Source organism: Corapipo altera, unplaced genomic scaffold, assembly GCF_003945725.1.
Source record: "Corapipo altera isolate COAL_440 unplaced genomic scaffold, ASM394572v1 53, whole genome shotgun sequence".
NCBI lineage: Eukaryota > Metazoa > Chordata > Aves > Passeriformes > Pipridae > Corapipo > Corapipo altera.
In genome coordinates this window covers 5,093,506-5,119,384 of record NW_020884900.1, presented here as the reverse complement: position 1 = coordinate 5,119,384, position 25,879 = coordinate 5,093,506, and the positions used below count along the sequence as shown (strand labels likewise).

General features: G+C 38.2%; 2 protein-coding genes across 3 annotated transcripts; both read right to left on the bottom strand.

Annotated features, from left to right (window-relative positions):
* Window positions 1-1,156: 1,156 nt before the first annotated feature.
* LOC113950171 lies at window positions 1,157-5,299 on the bottom strand. The gene is made up of 6 exons (XM_027649619.1): window positions 5,109-5,299; window positions 4,643-4,722; window positions 3,746-3,860; window positions 2,975-3,081; window positions 2,652-2,766; window positions 1,157-1,793 (listed from the first exon to the last, which is right to left on the bottom strand). Exons 1-6 carry the CDS (start codon window positions 5,173-5,175, stop codon window positions 1,606-1,608), a joined length of 672 nt encoding a protein of 223 aa, XP_027505420.1. The 5' UTR covers window positions 5,176-5,299; the 3' UTR covers window positions 1,157-1,605.
* Window positions 5,300-7,337: 2,038 nt separating this feature from the next.
* Window positions 7,338-25,286, bottom strand: MAT1A (methionine adenosyltransferase 1A). Of its 2 annotated transcripts, XM_027649617.1 has the most exons (10): window positions 24,909-25,286; window positions 23,389-23,460; window positions 17,855-17,932; window positions 16,907-17,029; window positions 15,100-15,212; window positions 13,407-13,550; window positions 12,513-12,731; window positions 9,358-9,540; window positions 8,725-8,858; window positions 7,338-8,095 (listed from the first exon to the last, which is right to left on the bottom strand). In XM_027649617.1, exons 1-10 carry the CDS (start codon window positions 25,000-25,002, stop codon window positions 7,993-7,995), a joined length of 1,263 nt encoding a protein of 420 aa, XP_027505418.1. In that variant the 5' UTR covers window positions 25,003-25,286; the 3' UTR covers window positions 7,338-7,992. The 2 variants fall into 2 exon arrangements, with proteins under 2 accessions (XP_027505418.1, XP_027505419.1); XM_027649618.1 differs by lacking the exon at window positions 23,389-23,460 and having other exon boundaries at window positions 24,909-25,277.
* Between the last annotated feature and the right edge of the window lie 593 nt (window positions 25,287-25,879).

The following is a 25,879-nucleotide window of genomic DNA, read 5'->3' as shown; positions in this document are numbered from 1 at the left end:
CTATTTCTCTGTAAGTTTTTGGAAAAAAAACCCAAAACCAACAAAACACCCAGCAACTCAATCTCCAGCTTAATATCAAATTTATGACACATCATATTAAAGCTTTCCAGCCTAATTCTTCCACATTATGTGATGCTCATTATCAGGATTTCTGACACACAGAATTAATTTAATAAATTAATTTAATTAAACAGATTTAATAGTTTCTGATAGTTTACAAGAGCATGTGTTTGATTTCCTTACAGAATACAATATTAGTTTTCTTTTTTTGGTTGGTTTAGAAAGTCACCAGAATAGATTAATATAATTGAGAGAAAAAATATTTTTTAACACCAGTTGAAAAAATATACTAGAAACTGCTCCAGATATTTTAGTTGAGCATCAGCTGTTAATGAACTGGCTGAAAAGACTCAAAGCCATTACAATTTCATTTGATAGAGATCATTTGTTTGACAGAAATAAACAAACCCACCAGTGATTCAAAAGTCATTGCTTTTCTTTAAGACTACAGCACTTTTGTCTCCAACACAATGACCTAAGTTACTGCTGCATGGTTTATAAGCAGCCAAAGCAGCCAAATCATCCCTTTGCTGATGTAATTATCTGCTCTATTCATTGTCATATGACTGTCTGCTCCTGGGCCTAAAAGCAGCTGCTGTTTTCTTTTGCTTGTAATGACTGGATTTTAAGTCTGAAATATAAGCATGTAAATATATATCTGAATCATTTATCCAATTAATGATGTAAAGGTCAATTATACATCATGTAGCACAAAACTATGCTGTCTGTGTCTGAGAGATTGACAGGAATAGGAAAAAGGTAAAGAAGGGAAAGGAAACACAAACAGATGAGCTGTCTGTCTTCAGATCTACAGCTTCAGTGTTTGCTCAACAGAAGAAAATTAAAATATAACTCTTAATACAGGTTCCACTGAAAACCAAGCAATAACTAAGCTTCTTGTTTACATTTCGTAATAATTCATATGCACATCTCTTTGGCAGCTACAGCTCCACAAATTAACTGGATTATCAGGGCTAAGCTGTTTTTGGTCTTCACTTGCCCCAAGTGCCAGGCAGACAATGGACAGGTTCTCTGCTGGTGTTCTAAACCCCAGTCAGGCAGGCACATGAGTAAAGAATTGCATCCCTACAGCCAGTAACTGTTATGACTTTCATTGTTTTAATGTTCATCAGAGCAATAGTGATTAATTGGCAACTATAAAAGCAAGTAGAAGTATGGTCCTTTCTCATCGAAGATGACCCCTGACAGAGAACGATTTCTGATAACAATTAGTGTGTTTAACTAATGACTGCATCCATTAAAAAACTGTAATCCTTATTTGATTCCAGCTAGACAAATTTAAGCCATAAAAGTGAACTTCTTTCTTTGAAACACTTCTACCATCAGCTATGTGATTAGATTTAGTCTATATCTCTATATGCCAAAGCTGAGGTCATATTATAACTATGGTCTCCAGTCCTTTAACTAAATAAAAGCTGTATGCTTACACGTCTTAGAAATGATTCCACTGCTCTGCTTCTCTTGTCAAAATACCCATGTCAGACTGCAGGCAGCTGGCTGGTCTGTGGCACGAGCTTTTTGGTGCTAGTAACCACAGATGATACAATCAGCCTCCTCATCCCGTTTGGAGCCATCAATGCCTTGCTCAGCAAGCTCTTTGAGGAAGATGTTTAGCTGCTCTCTCTGAGCTTCAGGGAAGGCTAGTGTGTGCAGACAGGTACTGTTGCTGGGGAAATAGGCAGATTTAGCTCCACCGATGGCCATCTCAGAGGCTGGAAAGATCAAAGATGACCAAAAGGAAAATTAAAAAAAAAAAAAAGGCAGCTGAATTACTTTGCTTAGACTTGTCCTCATCTTTAAACAAGTGCTGGAATTCCCATTTTCTAGACTAGTCTTCAACTTGGAATAAAAGTGCCTAAATGATTGCTTTTGTTAAGCCTTAGAAAACAACTGCTTTAGCAACGAGGCACTGTCAACAGTAAAATATTTTTCCACTAACCATAGGAGAGATAGGGTAGCCCATTTGTGTATTTATATGCACATTTATTTTTAAATTAAGGTAATAACAACAGAGTCAGACAGCCTGCTTAGGGTCACAGATTGCTCAATGGACACAAGGGGAGCAGACTTAAAACCCTTGGGCTGCTGCATGAAGATGCTGGCTGGGGACCAGCTGCTGGGTTTTATTGTGTGTACACACAGGGAATAGTGCAGGTGATGGCCAATTTTATTGAGATTCTTCAAATACTGCTGCAAGATAAACAGTTTTATATTCTACTGCTGTCTGTTCAGTGGGTCACACAGACTTTGTGCAACAAGGGGTTTGTGTCAAGGTGATACCAATTTCCTGTTAAAAAAAAAAAAGGTGCATCTTCCCACAAATATTGCATATGTGTCATATTTGCTACCCCAAGTTGAAATGGCAGTGCTCAGGCCTTTGTGATAGTTTTAAAGCTAAGGTGATTTCTCATTCAGCAATTTGCCAGCCCAGAGCTAGCTCTCAAAATGTCACACATGCCAAGGTTGTCACACGTGCCAAGAAAGAAAACCTTTTCTTTCCTCCTTTTTTTTTAAACAAAAGAGACAGAACCTCCCTTCCTCATGAACAGATATGTCTGAGAAATACTCACGGTTGCAAACAGCCAGTTCCTTTCCCCCAACAAGCTGTGTGGTCCAGGAAAACCCAGTGGCATTGCTGCATACTTCATACAGTCTGCTGCTTCTGAGGAACTGAAAGTCATAACCCTTGGGAAACAATGACAGGGAGCAAATAAACAGTGTCTTAGGATAGGTCATGGTAAATGTAAGATGAAGAAACATTCAGTCAGCGAAGATCAATACAAACACTACAACTAATCCCTCTATAGCAAGGAAAATTATGCATTACACAATAAACAGCTGTAAATTAATGCATGGATGCAGCAATATAGCAGCAGTAAGCCATGAATGTTACCTTGTTGCACATGGGTTTGCAGTACTGAGTGCTGTCGATGGTGACACACACCAGCCCACCATTTCTTGGTGCCAGGGGGAGAGGGCATGAAGGTAGCTGCTTGCAAACTTTTGAGTGGATAAAAAACAACAATAAAAAAACCCAAAACTAGAAAAACCCCAAACAAACAAACAAACAAAAAGTCAAGAAAACGGTGTATCAGAGTGAAAGTGATTATAAAAATCTCCCCTTCCCAAGCAAACTCACTGACCTGGGTATGGTTGATAACTGCCCCCACTAGGTGACTTTGTCAAAGTAAGCATTTTCACTTGTTTGAAGGTTTTTTTCCCTTTTTATTTTTTTGGCAACACCCAATTTTTCCATCACTTTCCCACCACAACAGTGTCAGCCCCAGTTACATTTTAGAGATAGCTCAAAGGGGCATTTGCATTCGCAGCACTGACATTCAGTACTATTATGGCCAAAATTATCCAAATATTTCTTGGAAAAATATGACTGGCATACTGGCTCCCAGACACCAAGGAGGCTCTGTCTGGAGGGTGGAGAAGGCCCTGCTGCCCCTGTGACTCTGCACTGCTGCTCAGCACTGGTGCCTGAGCTGCAGGAACAGAGGGACTGCTCATATTTGTGCTGCTGTGCCTCCCCAATTCCTGCCAGCCCAGTGGTTAAGCATCTGTACCTTCTGCTGCTTATTTCCCCCAAAGAAATGCAGACATTTGGCTTACTATGACTGCAGGGAGAACAAGTTGGTTGGTACAGGAAGGGACTCACATTTCTCTTGAACAGGGCGCAGGAGATCGAGCGTTTCTTGCAGTGTCCAGACAAGAGAATTGATTGAAACTTTCTCACCCTTGGCAATCATTTCAGGAAGGCATTTTGAATATTTCTATGGATAAAAGGGAGAAAATGTCTAAGTTTAAAAGGAAAAACCTTGGAGCCTTGGAATTGATTAATTAAAGTGGTCACATAATTTTCCTTTTCTTTTTTTTTCTTAATACAAAACAAGAACCATCTGGAAAGTTGTATAGCTTTAAGTAATCCTAATCTCCCCACAATGTTTTGGAAGAAATCTGGCAGCTTTTTTTTTAAATTGTGACTAGATAGGATTTTTTCCATCATATTGAGCTCAAGAAGAGGACTGGTATGGGTTTGGTGGTTTTCTTCCTACATATGAAAACATGCCTTTGTAAACAACTGTATGTACTTTATTCCTCTATAAAACATTGGTTTGTTATGCTTATCTTCTGAATGCTGACACCTTACAGACTCTGTATGTTTGCGTGTGTAAAAAAAAAATCTATTTGTGAATGTGTGCAAACAAAGAAGTTAATGGATTCTCAGCTAGCTATTATTGTTTATATAGCTATACTGTTTATGTTAAAGCCACTTTATATGTATCCAGAGCAAAGCAAAACTGGAAAATAAATCCACGAGGACATTTTTTGGTCTAGCAGTAGCAGGACCAAAGACATGGCAAGGCAAATGACAATGATATTTTTCTGCCCCTGCATGTCCTCCCCTCCCTCCCAGCACGTACTTTGCACGTTGCCAAATCAGTACACGAGTTGTGCTTGCCCAGCCAGCCCAGGCAGAGGTGACAGGAGCCCACCAGCACAAGAGGGGGGTGCAGAGTAGGCCCTGGGGTGGCCAGTGCAGCCAAGCTCTTACCTCAAGACTCTCATTCACATCATCTATGGTTGCACTTTTGCATTCACTTGGACTGGCAAAAGCTCTGATTTCAGTAAAATCTAAAAGACAAGCAGAAACAGGTACTTAGCAATGTAATAATCCTTCCTGACACATCAACAAACCCCAAATACCACATCGTAGTGCTTGTTTAGAGGAATTGTGCCACTATCCTGCAGTCCTAGTCCTGCCTTGTATACCTGAGGTGATCAGGGCTCAAATGTAAATAAGCTGTACAAATATTGATTTATTTGAAGCAGTTAGCAATCTGAACAACATTTGTGGCCAATTGGAGCTGGGTTCCTGAGCAGAGTCCTTCATTTCTGTAAGACAGCCACTAATAATTATTATTAATACTAATTTTTACAAAATTAATTTATAATTTATAATACTAATTATTAATAATACTAATAATTGATAATCATATTCAAGAATGGCAATAACTTACCTGCAAGAAGCAGTGCTGAACTTAGGAAAACCAGTGTTTTCCAGAGTGGGCAGAAGCAGAACAACATTTTTTTCCTGCAGGAGACCAGGGGCTAATTACCTGTTGCTTGTGGTGCCCAGGAGCGAAAGCACTGGAGTCAGGCACAAAGCTGCGTGTCTGTGGGTCACTGGTTGTTTACAGTGGGCCTGGCTCCAAAGCAGAGCTGTGATAAGGGATTAGGGGGATGAACATGTTGCCCTACTTGCCAGGAAGCCCAAGGAGAGCTTGCCAGCAGGGTTTACAGAGGGCAAGGGGTGTTCTCGTTAGGGTACTGAGCCAGATCGGCTTCTCTGCTGCTGCCAACTCCACTGGGAAATTTTCAGATTAACTGGTTTACTGTAAACATGTTTAGTGTATGCACATTCTTGTGTGCTCTTGCTCTCTATCTACCTTCCCATCTGTCTCTGTTTGTCTGTCTCTCTCTCACACACATATTCTCACAGAAGACATAAGAATACCTTACCTACAGGGCTCCACCTCATATCTTATGGTCCAAGAGAAAGCTCAGAACATCAAATGACAACTGATTTGAACCAGGGGAATATACCCTGTATCCTGTAGCATCCAGAATTTAGCTCCTTTTTTTTTTTTTTTCATGGAGCCATGAACCTCGTATGCTTATATCCACTTATGGGAAAAGCTGAATAACTCGCAGAATTGCCATAGAAGTTTGATCATTTACCCTACGCATTTACTAGCAGATTAACCCAATTATCCAGCTACTGCTAACATGATAGGTGTGTGCTGATCCCATCTGTAAAATCCAGTGTTCAGTCATAGCCTTTCATCTGACAGCCTGTCACCCCCCCCCAAACACACACTGCCAAGCCCTGCCTGGCCATCAACCAGCTACAGACACAACCCCCACCCACCGCTCCTCTCCAACAAACCTTTAATGGTTGTTACTGTCACTACCAGAGCAGAACTGTTCATTTTGTCTGCAGGTGGATTTTTTTGTTGAGACATGGGCATTCTGCTTCCGTGTTGTGTTACGCACCACATTTATTTATAAGGCACTTACTTTCTCAGGTTTCTTTTTTTTAAAGTTTTCATTCATTTGCTTCTGTTGGTTGTAGTCTGATATATTACGACCAGATGACCCTGAAGAAGTTAAGCCAACAGCAAGACATCCAGCACATTCACAAAGAAGTGTCTTCTTATGCCATCTCAGGAACATTAGCATAATTAATAAAGTGGAGCAGCCTCTGGCTTGACCAGATAGACTTTGTATTTATGACATACTTGAAAAGAATAAATGGCAGCTTTTCCTTTAGCATTCATCACAGTCAGGCACTCTCCTCCACATCTATTTGGGAGGCACTGTACAAAGACATTTAGTTAGGAGATAAACACGGGGTGGCAGCATTTCTCCAGCGTAGAAGATTTAACAGAAGGCTGGGTAAACCACGAAGTCCCTCTTGGGGGCCATACACAGATAACCCTTGTATTTCAGAATTAAGTTCCACTTGTTGCCTACTGACAAACAAAGCCGGTCACAGAAGATCTCACAGCCTCCAAATTTAAACAAACCTGTGATTAATCCACAGTCCTTTGCGAAAAGTAGTTCACCACAATCTAGGAGAATACAGCACATGGGCACAGAAAAGTCCTTGCCCTCAGCCTGGAGCAATCCAGCCCACGTGGACAGCAGCAACCCTGACCTGTCAGGAGCAGAGGTTGTCACTGGCTCCAGCAGGCGTAACAGGGCACAGTACCCAGCAGTACCCAAACCCCACAGCCAAGTGCTAGCACAGGCAAGGATGTTGCTCGCGGGGCACACACAGTCAGCTAGGGCCCAGCTCTCTGGCCAAATTTTAACCTCATGCTTCGTGTTATGCTGCAGTTATTTCTCTGTGCTTTACTTTATTCCCAAATTACATCCGACACAGAAAGCCATGCAATAAACCTAAAGTTTGGGAGCAAAAATTATGAAAGAATACTGTATAACACCAACCTAAGAGTCACAAATAAGAATACTTATTAACTAAGGTTCTGCTAATCACAAGGACTAAAGAGCAATCACATATGTATTATAAGACAAATTTGTATCACAGTTCCAAAATCTAATTAAAAAATTCAATTATGTTGGTAAACTAAAATCATACAAGAGTATAAGAGGGTGAGTTGAGATGAACCATTACACTGCAATATTAAAAAACCCCAAAACACATAAAAAGAAACCCCTTTACATTCAGGGTAGGAAAAAGCTTTTTATTCTATGATTGTTGTTTCATAGGAGACCACTTATGTTTCAAAAACACAGGTAATTGAAACACAACAATAACAGCACATATACAGTGACGGTGATTTAAATATTACATATAGGATAACATCTTTTACAAAAGAGGCCAAGATAGGGTTGTGTGATATTCAGCCTTCTCCCATCAAAGCAACCCCCAGCTGAATGCAATGCTAACTCCAGTAAGGAAATTGGACCCCAGAATTTCCCATCATCTAATTAGAAGCAAGAGATCTGCTGATCCTTAGTCAGAGTTGGGAAAGTTGTCTTCACCTTTGCCCATCAAAGGTTTGAGGTTCAGCTATTAGTTTGAGTACCTGAGTCACACTTTGTCATTATGAAAAGAACCAAGAGAGCAGCAGTTAAGAGTAAACTGTTTTTTGTTGTCTTATGCCGATTGAAAAAACAGACTCTGTCCATTATATCTTGGATAATAAAAGACACTGAGGGTTAAAAAAAATCAATTTCCAAGAAAATATCCTTTTCTTTCTTTCCATTTAAAATCTAAATTTCCTTTTGTTGAATGCAAAGCTGTCAAATTTGATTTCAGAAGCACCCTCATCATTAGTGGACTTCCTTTCTGTTTTTAAGAGTTGACAGCTAATGTCAAAACACAAGTTTTTTAGGCACTTCCCATGGGAATTCCTTTCTTCCAAAGTGACCATAACAAGCTGTCTTCTGGTAAATGGGTTTTTTCAGATCCAAATCCCTGTGTATATAATAAAAAGAAGAAAAAAATTGTCATATTAAGATGCTTCATGATAACTACTATTAAAATCCTAATGTTGAAAGCCATTTCTCACCCTTAGTCGAACAAGCATATTCTGGAGATGCAAGCATACCAGTGAACGTGTCCAATGGGGACAATAAAAGTGACAACACAACTTAAATGTCAAGTACTTTAGGACTGCAGGCCTTATTATTGTGAGTTATTAATTGTAGGTGAAAACATGAAATAATCTTCAATTAATTTTGTAAAACAAAAACACATCCTTGTTTTCACAGCTAAGTAATATAAAATTCTTGGAATACAGAAGTTGTTTTATTTAAATTCCATATATTATTGAAGGCCAAATGCTGAAAGTATATGCTGCATATGAAACTTGAAAAGTATATCTGTAATCTTAAAATGTATGGCACATGGGGAGAACCATAGAAACTCTCAACTGCAAATACTGACAAAATGACAGAATGAGAGAAAGTCCTCCTGTACTGCATGGAACAATCCCCTGCTGGTACAAGAGGCTTCCTCTTACAGTGTAACAGCTAAAGATTTTGGAAGAAGCCACTTCTAGGATGTGACCACCAGGATATTTTCCTTTTTGTGCGTTTCTATACCTGACAATGACTCCAGGTCGAAGATCAAAGTTTTTGTGTACAATGTCCAGCAGCTCCTTCTCTGTTTTTTGGGAAGTTCCATAAGTGAACAATGAAATGGACAGTGGATGAGCAACCCCAATGGCATAAGAAACCTGTGTGGAAAAAAGGCACCATAGTTAGCCAATAAACACAGCACCTCAGGGAACAGTATGCAGCAGAGGAAAGCATTCATTTTTGAATCTCCTTATGCAAACTAGGGCCTCTCCTTCACTTTTCATATTTGCATAATCTATATTTGCAGGAAAAAAAGAATACTTTGAAAATGCTGAGGTCTCTGGATGACTTTCTTCCCCATTATCCAATCACCCCATGCTCATTCCCATAACAGTAAATGTCAGAGGGTTGAGGGTTCAATAAAAGTCCAGAAAAATGGCCCATAAAACAAAAGCTAAATGAACAGTTCCAGCTTCAAGAAGCTGATACTGGTGACATTGCACTGGTTTTGAACCAAGCACATCAAGTTTTCCTTTCTTCAACCCCAAACCATCATCAAAACCACTTCTACTACGGGGTCCTGTACGATGCGTATTCAAAGTAACTCTGAAAAGGAAATATCTCTTTGAGAAAAGCAGCATTCTTGGCAAACCATACCTGAACCAGGACACGGCGGCAGAGCCCAGCTTTCACCAGAGACTTGGCCACCCAGCGGGCTGCGTACGCGGCCGACCGATCCACCTTCGTGTAGTCCTTGCCCGAAAAGGCACCACCTCCGTGTGCTCCCCAGCCACCGTAAGTATCCACTATGATCTTCCGCCCAGTAACACCAGCATCACCCTAAATCAGCAAAACAATTTGTCCGTTTTACAGTTTGTTCTATTGTAAGTCTCAAACCAGGCTATGCTTTCCTTCGGAAGACTGCAACAATGTGTAAGGTAGCTGTGGGGTAGCTGAAGGAATGAACCTGTCTCACCAAGCTACAACAGTGGCTATAATTGTTCTTTAAAGCCAGATTCACAAGACAAGCCATTCACCAATTTGTCTGGTAACCAAGCAAACAGGTTTACACACAGATAACTGGAGTATGCACTGCCTGGTTTAAAAGTGAATATTCCTGGCAATATGGAAACTTTAGTTTAGAAATGATGTACCTATGATACCCAAACCAATTACAGAATATTGCTAAAAAACTATGTGCCGTATAGGAACCATTGAGAGATTTCACACTCTTAAAAAAAAATGAATAAAACAAAAAACCACAAAAAACCCCCAAACCCCCAAAAAGTCCCACAGCAAAAAAATCAGACTTTCATATATTTTGGTCAAAATCTGAAGTTGTGTAAATATTAAATAGTAATTTTTTTTATTATTATTTTATTTATCAAAAGGTATGCCAGTGGTACCTTATACATCATTATATGGGTGCTGGCACCCAGCACTTCCAGTGCAGCGTCAGAGACTGTCATACAAATATGTACTAAAAAACACATTTCCAACCTCAAAGTATTTATAGTATAATTTAAACTGTACACAACAGCTATGGAGTACTAGGCAGTAATAAGTAACTGAGAAGGAAGGATTACTTCTTTCTAAGAACAGATACTTATAGATGAATATTCTAAAATATTAAATAAGGAGGTGTAGATAACCTTCTAGCTGCCTATACACCTATCCTGACTTCTTCTTACAAGAACTTCATATTTTCATTTGATCTGGGTTAGCTGATCAAGAGCTGACTAATTGTCTGACCCCTGCACTTTACTAAATCTTTAAGATTTTGGTGTGAATGGAAATGTGTCCAAATTTGAAATTCAGTCTCCACCTGTGCAGGCAGATTTGAAATTCTTTGTCTCAAAACATCATGTTACTAAAATTCAACTGCTGGAATGTTTGCACGGCAAACACACGTGGAGAGTCAACGTTTTTCTTAGGAAGACTATGCATATACACAGAAGAAAACCTTTGGCACTGTTTGTTTCATTCTGCTAAGAAAGGAGCAAGATGTAAATTTTCAGATAATTTAGGCTGCCTAAAGGAACCTGTCCTCGGGTTCTTCTGCTTGACTCATCCTTAATTTTTGATGGCACAGACAGTTGCAATGAGAACACCTTTTGTACCTTCATGACTTGACAGCAGAACAGAGTGAGAGGGAGAGAAATAAATGAACACGTGAAAAGGTGTTTCAAAGGTGCTGAACAAGCACAAATGCATCTGTAAAGCATGTGGAAGTCATTATTGTGATGAGCTGTAATGTCCTCACCACACCAGAAGGTTTTGCTGTTGGGAAAACAGTGACAGCAGCAAAACTAACGATTTTGCCATAGCCAGAACTCAAGGCACCACTGCACTCAAAAACATAAGTGAAATACGTGTGCCTTCCTTAGATGAACTCAGCTGGAGGTTAAGGCAGCTTTCTACAGCTAGCCTTGTTAAAAATATAACTGAGTAACCAGAAGGTACAAGATATTCAAGGCAAGAAAATAAATAGTTATTTTCTGGTTGCTGCAATGCTATTGTAAATTGCACAAGTGCTGATAGCAGTTGTAAGGTCACGGACACATAGGCTGGTTGACCCATACTAAGTAAACTTAGCCCAGGTTTAAAAAGCTGTAAACAGACACTTTGACATGCCTCTGTTTGTATGTGCAAACATATGCAATAGAGTTCTAGCACAGGAGTAGAAAGGGTATTCCTGGGTGAGTTATCATATGTAATTATATTACATTTTTAAATGGATGCAGTTCAGTACACATCTGAAAGATTTACATTTTTAATGGTGCAGGTTACCGCACACATAAAAAATTTCATATATGTAGCCTTCTTTTTGTATGTAGCTGTGATTGCTGCATTGATTCCTTCACTTCAAGTTATGGCTCAAGTTTGACTCTCCATTTGTTCATAGTCTAAGATGTGAATGATACACAAAAGTACAGTGATACAACCAATTCAACTGCACAAAAATACATTTTTTTTATAGGAACATTATTATAATGACTAATCTCAACCCCCTCCTACCTGTTACGTGGTACTAAAGTAAAAAAGACACAGCACCTTAGAAATAATTCTGGCAAATTCCAGTAAGTGAATGAATTTAAATAACAAAGGAAAAACGGTGTCTACTTGGATTTATTGTAAAATTGAACCTAATCTCAGGAAGGAGCTCTGAAATTTTCTATGGTTGTTCTGAAAGGATCTGAAGACTAAAATATTTTTTCAAAAACTAAATCTCAGAGAGTGGGAGTTCTGCCTGACTTCTGTGAGTGCAGGATCAAATTATAAATCCCAGCTCCTACATTGCCTAAATAAAGTAAAAGGAACATTTATTTTCTCACCAGAAGAAGCCTATTGGGGCTGATTTTCAGGACAGATGAACACCTTCAGCTCTTACTGGTGTCAGGCAGAAGAGTGAGAGCTATGCAGATCTGAAAATCAGGTTCACTGTAAGACAAGCAAACTTTCTCTTGTCCATCTCTCTGTAAGAAATGCTTTTGATGAGAAAGGACTATGTGTCTCAGTGATGGTCTCAAGGGGGTTTGAGGAAACTCAGAGCTGGGCTGTACATTCCACATGCAATGTAAGATTCAACTCAACCTGCCTGCCTAGTCACAGCACATGTACAGTATAACCATGCTGCCAAAGGTTATTTTGGCATGAAATCCTGAGCCCTTCTCCCACATACAACTGCAGGAAAAACTTGCATTAAGCAGCTTTCACCTTACGGCTGAGGACAGACATGCCAAAAAACTGAGCATTTAAGACACAGAGTGAAAGGCAAGCTCATAGGAGCACCAAAACAACACAAGACAAACCTGAGGCCCTCCAATAACAAAACGGCCACTAGGCTGAAGGTGATAAACAGTATTCTCATCCAAGTATTTTGCAGGGACAACATCTTGGATCACACGTTCCTTCAGGGTTCTGCGCATGTTCTCCAGCGAAATGGTTTCATCGTGCTGCACAGATATCACGATGGTGTGCACACGCACTGGGATCACTGCTCCATTCTTCTGGGTATACTGAACTGTGACCTGAATGGAACAGGGAGAAGGAGGAAGAAAACACCAAAATTGCCATAAAATGTATTACTGATATTCGTCAAATGCCATGCACACTATTACAAAAGTAAAACTATAGCAAAATGTCAATGCTGTCATACATTATAGTGATTACTGTTCACATTGTTGCCAGCGTATGAGAAATAAAGCCTATTTTCTCATCTCATATTTTCTATCCTAAGGAAGAAAATAGAAAATAAAACAAAACAAAACAAAAAAACCTCATCTAGTAGACCATCTGATTCTCTATGAAATCATCCAAAATGTGTCTTTTGGTTGGGATTTCCATCAAAACTTCCAAGCCTTAGAAATTTACATTCTCGTTGCATCTTGAAAATGTCACCCCAAATCCCTAAATATAAATAAATCCTTTGGATGTCCTGTCACTTTTTCAATGAGCACAAACCACTTAGGTCTGAGGGGTTAAATGTCTCTTCACTGGTAGGTGGTTAAGGGCTCTGATACAAGTTAACCACTTTCCAACAGTCAAGGAGACAGTATCATAAGCAGAGAAAAAGCTTTATCTCTTACTTGTAGGTTATCCTGATAGACTTAACAGCTTTTCTTTCCAGAAATATTAAATAGTTTTGAAGACAGCAATTTATGTGCTCAGTTTTCAACTATCTAGACAACCATAGCAGCATTTACCTGTGTCTTAGAGTCAGGTCTCAGCCAAGGAAGTTCTCCATTACGCCTCAGCTCTGCTAACCTGGCATTCAGTTTATGAGCTAGAATAATTGTTAGAGGCATACATTCTTCTGTCTCATCAGTTGCATAACCAAACATCAAACCCTACAGGGGGAGAAAATTTACTTCAATCACTGTTAATGGCACCACAACCAAAGACAATGAGATTTCATCTGAAGCAAAGAGTAAACAGTACCTTCAGGTTTACTCTCTACTGTTTTACATTACAGTGCAAGAAATCTAAACTCAGGTCAGGCTCCAACATGTTACAGTGTAATGAGAAACAAACCATGTTCCTAGATTTTTCGACTGAAAGCCTGAAGGATTACATGTTGAACTGGAAACCTGGACAAAAATGGAGATGTTTCTGTGAAAAAAAAAAACCACCAGATTCTTTCACAGAAAAAAAAAATCTGCTGGAGAAAAAGGTTAAGGACTATTTTGTCATAGGAAAGATGCTATCAGTAGTCTGAAAAGGTTGCAGAGGTTTTTGTGTATGAGTACAGACACACACACTGCAGGTCGCACCTGAAATGACAGTGGAATAGGATGTGAGCACTCCATGAAGGACACACCATTCACCAGTTTAAGGCACCTGCCTCAGATTTTTCAGTACCGTATGCTTCTAGTCACAGCTGCTACTAGTATTCACTCATGTTCCCTGCACCAGATTATAATTTGTTAAATAGAGTTAGGAGCATTTCCTTTTATCTCATGCAGTGTATGTCGTGGGGAAAAAAAAAAAAAAAAAAAAAAAAGACAAGAATGTACTTTGATGGGAATGGGAAGGGAGGCCTCCAAAGTGCCAAAGAAAGTCAAAGTGCCCAAGAAGATATCTTTTCATCTTATGTAGTATTATGACTCCATGACAGTATAAAAGCATTTTAATTTAGCCCTTAAGGGATTTTTTAACAATATTAGTTTGCCTCCTGTACTCTGATACTTCACTTACAGTTTTCAGCAGCATTGTTATAAACTAGATATTACTTCAAATGATAACTACTGTAAATGCTGAACTCACTCATACTGGCATCAGTCAGATTATGGAGTTTTTGTGTTGGTATCTCTCTCTTGAGAATATACCATAATTATCTATATTACCTATTTAGCTCATAGAAATGCAGTTCAGACAGCCTTAATTATGTGGAACACCTATTACAATATCTGCCTCTGGGAAATAAGTGAAAATTAAAAGCACTCTGGCATTCTTTGTACTAATGTTGAGGACAGTTGAAACATCACCTAATTTTTGGATGTGCAAAATCTCAAAAGCTCTGTGAAAGTGAAAAGATCTTTTGTTTATTCCACCTTACATGACAAGTCTGGTTGCAAGATGAGTGGACTGATGAACCTAAATCTACTCAGCAAAAACATGAAATATGTAAGCAAAAAAACTTTTGCTAAGTTCTAAAGGGCACCTCCTCAGCTACTACCTACTGCCAGAGCTCTCCTTGCTTGAATGGAGTGCTAAAACAAGCACCAGGAAAAGTCTGCTCTCAAAGAACTTTAAACTGTTTAGTAAAAATATGGTTTTTATTCCGGGGTAGCCCAAGATAGAAGTGTGGAAATATTTTGACAAGGGTTTTGACACAGAAAATAGGGCAGTAAGATGAGGTAATTTTTTTTATTAAAACATCTTTGATGCTTTATCTACCTGATCTCCAGCACCAACATCCTCTTCGTTCCTGTGTAGATGAACACCTTGGGCAATATCAGGTGACTGCTGTTCCAGTGCCACTAAAACATTACAAGTCTTGTAGTCAAAGCCTATTTGGAAAAAAGAACAGCAATGAATTAACTTTTTCTGTCACAATTAGGGAAAGTAACATGGAATCATATGACAAAATTTTCATTTTATATAGGATACCACGTTCAGAACTCAAAATCTTTCCACTGTTTTTAGTAATTACTTTGTAAATACCACACTTAAAACTTTTTTAGGATGGTGTGGGGTATACAGGGTTGCCTTTATTGCTTGTTACTGCTTATTTTCTCCTGCACTGGCTCCCTGTGCCCAGCCAATTCAGATTACGAATTGTCAACTTAGAAAATTAGACAAAAAGGTAAATAATGAGCCTCTCCCAAATAAATAGTAATAAAACCTTATACATAAATTCCTAGAGGCCTATGTTTTCAGCAACTGAATTCTCTGCTCTCTAACACATTATTTGTAATACATGTAAGGTAGTGTCTGTATCTAAATCTCTCACAGGACTTTGTGTTAACCACAAAAAGAGGAAAAAAAACCAGATTCAAGTGTCACAGCAAATCTTGAAGTGGGAATTTACATGACTTTCAAAGACCAAAAGTAAGGTTTTAAAAAGAAATTGAAAGAAGATTGTGCCAAAATTTTCCACCTGTTCCTAGGTATATTAATAATAACTTGTTTCTCTCCAAATTCGACCTTTCCTAGAACTGTACCCACTGACAGCTGCTGACCAAACTCATGTTCAGTCAGTACAACATATATACATGTCCATGTGCATATGATCCACTTGAATGCTCTTCACCCTCTTTTAAGTAGGTTATGTAGAGAAGAAAATTGTATCTTCGTATAAAATTGTTTGGTTTAGGTTTTGTTTTACTTCTAGAAATTGGTTTTTACTGGGTCACTGCATCTCCCCTCATAATTTTGGGCAGTTAGATAAACAGGAGATTTATGACCTACTAGGTTTGCCAGTGTTCTCTGTAAGCACTGCTGTTATATGACAGTGGAGGCAACCTGCAGATGTGCTGCTATAATATTCTCCCACCACAATCTCCCTGCAAATTCAACAGCAATTAAAGGACTGCAGTAAACAACTTTTTAACCAAAAGCTCTTAAAAGAAACACTTCACTGTAACAGAATACTTGGAATATTTATACTGTATAAGCGACACATGCAAATCAGAAACTGAAATGTGTTTGGTACATAGAGCATTTTGTCTTTTTAATCATTTGCACATCACACAAACTAGGTCTGCACTGCACCCCCCTCATTGTAGAAGTAGTTATTCAGAGCACCCTCCACACTGAGAACCAGCTTCACACCTGGAATTCCAGATGGTACCACCGTAAAAGAATATAAAGGTACAATGAAATGAATTAGGTTTCTTCTCTCTCTTTCAAAACAAGATGCATCAATCTGCTTGGCAAATGAAAAACCAAGAGTCAAGTTCTTGCAAGTTTGGAGGAGTAGTAAGTTCTGTGGCTCAAGCTGCAGTTAACTATTCTGGTTTAATACCACAGTTCAAAGTATAGTCTGTCTATTCCCAATTCAGTTTTAACTAATAAGTGGCAGTTTCTTTCTTACTGGGATAAAGCCAGAAAGTGTATCATGTAGCACCATGTAAGCAACTGTCAAACAGTATATTGCGTTTTTATCAGGCTTGCTAAAGCCCATGTATGGAATTGGTGACAGACCTGTTTTGCAGTTGCCTATTGCTTGCTCTGCCAGGATTTCATGAGTTTTTCCACCAACCTTTAGCTGAATCATCATAGCCAATATGTCTAATTGCATCTCGGACAACTCGCTGATAATCCACAATAGCACGAGATGTGATCTCCCCACAGAGTAACACCATTCCTGTCTTACATACTGTCTCTGAAAAGAGAGATGAAAACAGGATTACAATAGCAGAATAAGCCAGCCTACTAAGAAAAATAACTGTGTTTGCAACAATGGTGATTTTGAGAGATCTGTTGGGTGTATACAGTGTAAATCCTTTCTACCCATATTTTTAGCATTATTATCTCCTATAAGAAATTAATTTCATATTCACCATGTGCCTGAAAGTAAGAAAAAGACTAACATATCCCATTTACAAATGGGAAAGTCAAAACATGAGCATGATTCAGTGATATGCATCAACTTAAGAGAAATTTAGCATTAAACCATGATTTTTAAATCCACTTAAGCAGCATAAGGTATATACTAAGGCCAAATAAAACTAATCAGTGATCAACTATTTTGAAAACTTGCCTCCAGTCCCAGAAGGAAGAATTTGAAGATGGGATTTAGTTACACAATAAATTAACTGTAGTAATAACCTGAGATTTGATGGTACAACTTCTAAGTAGATTTCAAAAAACAAGCAAGAACTTGGACTGAAAAAATAGTACTTTATTAAATACAGTAAATGAACTTTTCAACAAAACATTCAAATATTCTTTCAAAAATCCACTCTAGTCAATCCAAATCTGTTTCTCCCAGGACAATTCAGTCCACACACAAAATCAAAAGCCCTATTCTTCTACAGCTCACTTAGGCTTCAACCTTCATGAAAAGTTTTACTGTTTCTTCTCATCTCTCCTTCTCTTCAAGACTGAAATTCTTATGTCATTTTTTGAGAGTGAAATGAGCTAGCTCTTTTCAACACTCTAAAAGAAGAATGTATGATGACTTGAAGCAAAGTAGCAAACAACTTACCACAAGCAACCTTGGCATTTGGGTCCTGTCTGAGGTGGGCGTCTAGTACAGCATCGCTGATTTGATCACAGATTTTATCTGCAAGACATCAAAGCTGTGATTCAAAACCACAGCACTCAATACAAACCATGGACTGCTTGCCCCACTTAGAGTAGGTATTTCAGAAAGGAATTCTTTTATTGCTTATTACTGGCATATTTAATCCAGCTAAATAGAAAGACACATGAAACATCCTGCAAACAAACTCCGTAGATACAGTGGGGAATTTACTTACTGGTGTAAACTAACAGTGACTATAACTTTACCTGTAGTTTTTTGCAATTAGGTGTGAAACAATGAACAGAGAATGAGGTTTTCCTCCCAGCCTTCTCCTTCTCTAACACCACAAGCCAATACAGCATACCCTCCACACCAGGGATATTCTAACAGAACAGTGATGTTTCACCACCAACTTCCACTGCCCTAGCAGAAAGTTAGAATGCACCTGACCAACCCTGTAGGTAAAGCCTAAGAAAGTATTTAGATTAATACACATAATGCACAGGTCAGTGGAGAGCCTGTTTAAGGTTTGCTTTTTGTCACTGCTTCCTACCATCCAGCAATGTTGCTCCCTAAAAACGCCTGCACCCAAAGCAGTGGAGGGAGCACACACAGAAGCAAGAAGGGTTTATCAACTGAAGTTTGCCTGAGGTAAATCTTTAGTTACCTGCCAAGTACAAAGGTTTCCATTTAGGTTTATCATAATAATCTTTTATCTTTTTCTTCCTTAGAATCTTATTTAAATAATGTAGCTAATCTGATGAACACAAAAGGGCAGCACTCACAGCAATGCCTTCTACATGAAAATAGTAAATTTTCTCATATAATTTAATTGGATCATTCTTAAAAAAAAAAAGTCTAGTATTGCATACTGTGTTTAGACTTCACCATAACGTGCTGTGTGGCAAAATAAATTAATCTCCTACTGTGCCCTGTGCAACACAATCTGTTGGAAAGCAATTTTTTGTAAGAGTTTGTCATTAGAGGCCTTTAATACACTTAACCTCAAATCAAAGCAAATTCTCATATATTTTCAGGAAGATGGTGTAGATTTAGCTAAGAGGGACAAATAAAAGACTAGAGAACTAATATGCTTCTGACACTCTTGTCTCCCATATTAACTACTTCTACACAAAAAGAAGGAACATGAAAGACAATTAACAGATGTCAGCTGCATTGGAACTTTCAGCCTTACAAGAACTGTACACGGATTACTAAATTTGGGACAATTATTACCAAAAAGCAATCAGACACCATTCTTGCAGTTTAATCAGATGTCCAATTGAACCTTGTTTAGTAAACCTGGGGACAAAGGTGGTAGGAGTGATTTAAATGTATCTCTGCTTGATCTCGTCAAATTTCTCAGATTTATAAGGAAATACAGCCATATTTTCAAGCATAAAAGCAAAAATTATTGATGAAAATATGTAATTTTTGATTACCTGGGTAAGACAACAAAACAAATGGGGTTAGAATGGCCCTCCTAGTGCAGGTCCACTGCCTGTAGTAAAGTCCAAGTGGCTGGGACTGTTTTTTAGTCTTTTTTTAACCACCCAGAATTCCTATGCCATGAACACCTTTATCCCTGTCCTTGCTCCACATGAAGCATGCCAGCTGGTACAAAGAACCTTATGTTGGTTTTGCATGCTGTGGTTGAAATTAATTAATGAACTATAACTACCATGAAACTTCTTAAGGGACCAGGAGCCATAACAGCCAGTGAAATCAATGTGAAGATTTAACAAAATGCTTTCATGAGGTTGGTTGTTGTTTTGGGTTTTTTTGGGGTTTTTTTTTAAATTAACTGTATCATTAGGATCTACAGCATTTCATGGATATCGAAAGTAGCTCTTTTGCTTCCTTCTCAGAGAAATAGACCAGCAAACACTCCTGAACAAAAAGTATAGTCCACATTTACAGAAGGAGAGAGTTTGTTTTACAAAACTGCTACTGTCAAAAGATTGTGATAGAACCCAGAGGGACAGTCATCCATAGAAATGACATTATATCCATACAACAGTATTAGACTGCTACAGAAATACTAAATTTTGGAGCTGGTATTCCAAAGATGAAGTTAAGAAACTGTGGGAAAGTTTAAGCCAGACTGAGAAGGATGCCCTAAATGAGAAAAGTCTACCTTACAGGATTAAATCAAACAAACTCAATCTAGTTTTGAAAGACTGAAGGAGAGGTAACCTACCAGAGGAAATCCCTACAGGCACTGGGATCACAGTCTCTAAGAACCCAAAAATACTATGCTGAGAGAAAAGTTTTTTTCTGATGGGCAATAATGTAACTACAGTTGATAAATGAAAATAAAAAGAGACAGATAAAGATTCAAAAATCAAAATCTTAAAAGTGTGAAAGCCACTGAAACCATTAATCTAGAGGCACTCAGGATTCCCTGTTCCTTCAAATCACCACATGAAAATTAGATATAATTTTAAAAGGTATAAATGAAATTCAACCATCATTTACTAGCTTGTCTGATGAATTCTTACATGAAATAATATTACCTGTGTATGAAGGTCAGACTAGACTATATATTGGAGGTCACTTCTGGCCTTTAAAATCTATGTGAGAATCTAATCAATGAAAATAATAAATTAGAATAATTTAGTGTACCATGCAGGGAATGTACCTTTAGATTAAAATAGTCTGAGGTAAATCAGTTCGATAACTCATGACATAACTGATTGTTGGTGCAACAACCAGCAGATCTAGTGCAACTAGATTTCCAAATACAGATACAGATGTATCTATCAAGACTGGAAAGAGAAATCTAGCTGGATGATTGGTTGATTAATGCATTAAAATAAAGACATGTCTATTAGCAAAGGTCTTGGGTGTAAAATAAAACCAGGTATTCTATTTTTAGTAACGCTTAGCAGGCTTTGTGCACCTTTCATTCTGTTATTCAAATTTCTCATCTCAACCATCTCATTTCTCTTATTAGTTGCTAAATATGAGAGGATGTGCTTCCTTCTTTCTTTTTTTTTTTTCCTTTCCTTTTGGAAACAGGGAAAGTATAATGGACCACCTCTGCTGAGACATTATAATTTTTAAAAGGTGCTTTCAGAGGTCAGAATTCAGTTCATGCATCCTTCCATGTAGTGAATTACTATCCAATAGGGTAACTACTGCAAAAGAGATGTCTAAGCTAAGGATTTCTTGACTGAGCACAAAAGTATTAGATGACCATGAGTTCTTTTCATGAAATCAAATCATCCCACAGACTTATCCTTATGGCAGAGATGCCAAATAGCCATGAAACAACTCTTGCTAACTAAAAAATTAGTTTAGGGAGACCAATGATAAGACCAGCCCTCAAAAGTCCAGTGGTCATATTATGAAGTAAAGGAGTAAACAACAAAAGCGATCTCCAATAAATAGAAGGAGCTTCACAGATCCCAGATAGTAAGACATAAATATTCTAGATTCATGTAAAAAACTTAAGAGCCTAACAGAAGTTCTCAGGACCTTCCCAGGAAGTTTCTCAGATTCATCATGCACAGAAAAAAAACTATGAAGAGCAGTAAAACCTGAAAATTTAATTTTAAAAAGCTCCATTTTTTGAAGTTCAACAAACAGGTGCAACCACACTTCTAACTTCTATGGTGTAGTAAATATAATAAACACTGAACATTTGAAATGGTAAGTTTGACTTTCTTCAAATCCTGTGATTATTAAAATAAAATTCAGTATTTTTAATAGTATTTTATTTATATCAACAGAAAAAAAAAAGATTATTTTAAACTAGAATGTGAAATTTTATATTCAAAATATGAAAAACTGAGCAATTCTCAGTTTTCTGGTAAAAAAACCAGTGAAGAAATGCAGATACTTATCACGAGCATTTCATCAAAAAATGAGCTTTCCACCAAAAAAGTTTCACTAGAAAGACTTCAAATAGCTTAATTATGCAGTACATTTTTCCTCTTTAAAAGACTCTTGAGGAGTGCTAGTTGATAGCTGCAGTGATATTGCACTATTAACACTGTTTAAATATCTTGTACATCTGTTCAATGGACAGTTTACTGAAGTATCATGTATATCATTAAGTATATATAATCTTAAATATAAGACATGCAAGCATCAACTTGCTGGAAAGATCTGCATTTTCTGGTTTGTTTTTCTTCTTTTGTGATTTTTTTTTCCCCCTGTGAATATCTAGGAGATAAACATATGCTTTTAATATGGTTGAAAATCTGAGGGTGCTTTTAGCAGATGTTTGCTCTTATATTTTTAAAGATTCCTTGATACTTTCTGGAAAACTGAACGACATTTAGTTTGCAGGAAATTCCACCTGAAGTCACACCAAATAGGGGAAGGAATTATTCCTAAGTGGTTTGACATCTGTAAGACATTGTGGGGTAGAGAAACACACAATGCCTTTCAAAGCACCGTGAAACCATTGTGTAGCACAGACACGACTGGACTAAGAAAAATGGAGCAGTGACAAAAAACAACTAACTAAATACAGAATCTTTCCCTTGCTCATGCTACTGTCTGTGTGCTTTTATTATTCTATTGAAATGCAGATCTCTTCAGAGAATTTGGAATTTACCCCACTAAATGACTAAATGATTAAAGATCTGAAAGGGATTCCCAAATGTTACACCCAAGAATCTGGACTGAGAAGATGGGATAAAGTCTCCTATAATATCTTTGGGGAGCAGAGGTAATACCTGTATGTCAATTACTGGCAGCTATTACTTTCTTCCATGGAATTTGGGCTTCTCAGTGACACCCAGCTCCAGGCATTGTACAGGTATAAGGCAGTTCTTTGTATGAAATAAATAAGCATGTAATTTCTCCTGCTTTGTGCATTAAGGAGGCCTCCATTAAAGCATTCAGTCCTCAGCTAATATAATCAGAACAATTCAAATTTCCACCAGACAAAGATGCGGTTCAGGATCTTTACCTCACATAATGCCCTCTAGCAAAATTATACTATCAGATACGGAAGAGAAATAATCAAGAACACGCAAATTATCCATTTTGTATAAACAGAGGAAATCAAAACTCACAATAAAATTCTGTTGCTACAGATAACGTCAGAAGCCCAACTACAGCCCCAGGCACTGGGCCCCATTTTAAGAAATAACCAAGATTTTCCTGGGTGATAAAATCCTAGCGGTATGTCTACACCTCTTGTGCAAAACCAGAGAAGGAAAAGGGGGAGTTGGTCAGGATGTAAGGGAGACCAATTTGCTGTCAGGAACTAAGAGCTACAGCTGAGATAATTAAGCTCCCTTGCTGGGTTATGTTCATAGTTACTTACAGCCAACCTGTCCTCCTTTGATCTGGAAAATCTGTATCTTCCCTTTGCCATAGGCTTTGGGTTTTCAGTACCCTACATGGAGATCTAGGCTGTTTAAGAAAGTACAAGCATCGCAGTCTTGAAAACATCCAAGTAATTTTCCATCTTCTTCTCACTCCACAATGAATCTCCCAAGTGGTCACTTCGCATCTCAGAGTACCCAGAGACCCACCAGGGTAAGAGGCTGTACACACATCAGACAAGTGGTAACAGTGTTTCTCAAGGGCCTGCCCAATGTTAACACAGGAGAAAAATAATGTTCATGGGCCTTAAAGAAAGCTACTGAGGGCCTATAGAGTGTTTGGAAATAAAGAAGAGAATGTGAAGAAGAACTGAAAAATAGGCCAAATTCTAAAACAAGAAACAGGATAAAAAGAGAACCAGTAAAGGAAAGAAATCAAGGGACAAAGCTAAACCTGGGGACTCAGTTGAACTCTTTCTGCTTCGAGAGTTCCCTATTATTGCCCCAAGGGGATTAAAAATAATGATTAGAGTAGCATAAATTATGACCTGTCATCTTTGGAAATACCATCATCCATTTAAAATTACCATATTGTATAATGTTATTTTTCCTATGAAACTACATAGCACTACAGACATTGGATGTAATTATATATAAATTTGAGATGGGACCTATGTCCCAAGGACAAAACCTGGCTGTCATTTTCTGATTGTGTTACATCAGAAAGAACCCCAACTGGTTCAACCTGATGTAGCTGCCTCCCCATTGATGGAGACATACTCAATTGCATCAGCCTTGGATTTCATCTGCAGTAATAAGTTCATATCATAGGAGTATCAGAACCATAGACACAAATTCTCATTGCCGACCTTTTTATCCTCTAGGATGTCATTCCACCCATTTATGAGTTACTCACATAACATAAAACACAGACCTGAAAAAGCCTTATTATAGCAAAAAGTACAGGCCACCAAATTGGCTTCTAAAACAAATACACTTTTCAGGACATCAAATAGCCTATTGTCCCCTGGCCTCACTTGAGGGAACAGTTGCTGTTGACATAAGGTACATGTTTATGGTGGATGAATATTTGTTTTCAATAAAATTGAACTAATCTCTGCTGACCATACATAAAGTTTAGCAAATAACTGTCCACTATTTGCTTAAGCAATTCCATATATTGCATCAGATGATGGAAAGGGGCGGGAGGCAGTGGGGTTGGAAATCAGCGATTTTGCCCTGTACAGCTGCTGGAACCACTAAAAAACGGCTTTAAAACAGGCTGCTCAGGGATATTCCAGTCGTGGGGTGACAGTTTTAGAGCATTGCATATGTGGAGGACAGTTTCACAGGGCCCATAAAGATACAGAACTTGAGAAGTAAGCTATGCATTCTTATCCATATGTGAAACTTGAGTCTGTCAGAGACACAGTAGTGTCTCCACAGGAATACTGAAAGAAATTCAGATGAAAAGGAAGGAGCAGCAACATAAACCTCAGTGCTCTCCTCAGTTTAACACACACCCTGCAAAAGCACGTAAACTGTTGGAAGCACACTAGTTATAGCAGTTCCGTAGTCGAGTAAGTAGAAAATAAGTAAAAAGCACTCTGCTACATATAACTTCTATAATAAGAGTAATAGCAGATAAATTCTTCTTCAGACTTTTTTAAAGGTTCATCTTAAATGAAAATATTATTCTTTTTACACTTTTACCAGAGCTGGTTTCTTACCTGGATGTCCTTCTCCCACTGACTCTGACGTGAACATGAAAGCCCCTTCATCATCCAGCGTGTAATCACATAAACCATCCACTGGTCCATTCATGGTTGTGATGCTTTCCTTGATGAATTACTATGAACAGTGGTTGAAGAGTTCTACCTTTAGTGCCTCCTCTTTAAGGAGAAGGTTCTTTATCAGCAGGACTATCAGTGTCTTCACTTGTTACCTCTTTCTCTAACTTGAATTTCAGTGTGTGAAAGCAGCATATGCTTGCATCTGTGCATGCATACAAGAACGCATGTGCCTGAAGTCTGTATCCCTACCTAGCCTGATCTGTCAGTCCCTGAGCTGCTCCTATATATGGAAAAGTGAAAGTGCCTAGATAATCATGTGAGGAAAATGGAAGAGCCCATTTCTTGGCAGGGGAGTTAGTTAACTTTAGGATATTTCACTAATTAACTCAGTTCTTGGAAACTTTCTGGATTCAACCTGTGCAAGATTGGTTATCTTAGCAATTTAACCGAGTACGAAGTAATGCAGGAGTACTAGTGACAGCTCAGGGCAGCTGCTTCTTCAGTTTGTCTCTCCCCTAATTCTGGGATCTATGTTGTGCTTCCAGCTGTGTGTTGAGGTTTTACAGGATAGATACAAACTCTGTAAATACATGTCTTTCCTAACAAAAGACTGGAAGAAGTTTGCTCTGTGTCATGTAACTGTATTTTCTTTTTACTTTTACATCTCTAGAAAAGTAGAATTCCCTCCTTAAATATTTCTTTTTCATTTTCATTCATTCTTCATGCACATTTGAGAGACAAAACATCTGATAAGATCTAGCACGTCGGCTGCTTCTCATTTACGCAGACCTCTCCCTTCAGCCTTTGTTTTTCTTTTCCCGTCCTCTATTAATCAAGATCCATTTCAATTATATTTTTATATCATATTCTCATACTATATTCCATCACCCTTAGAAATATAGTAACTG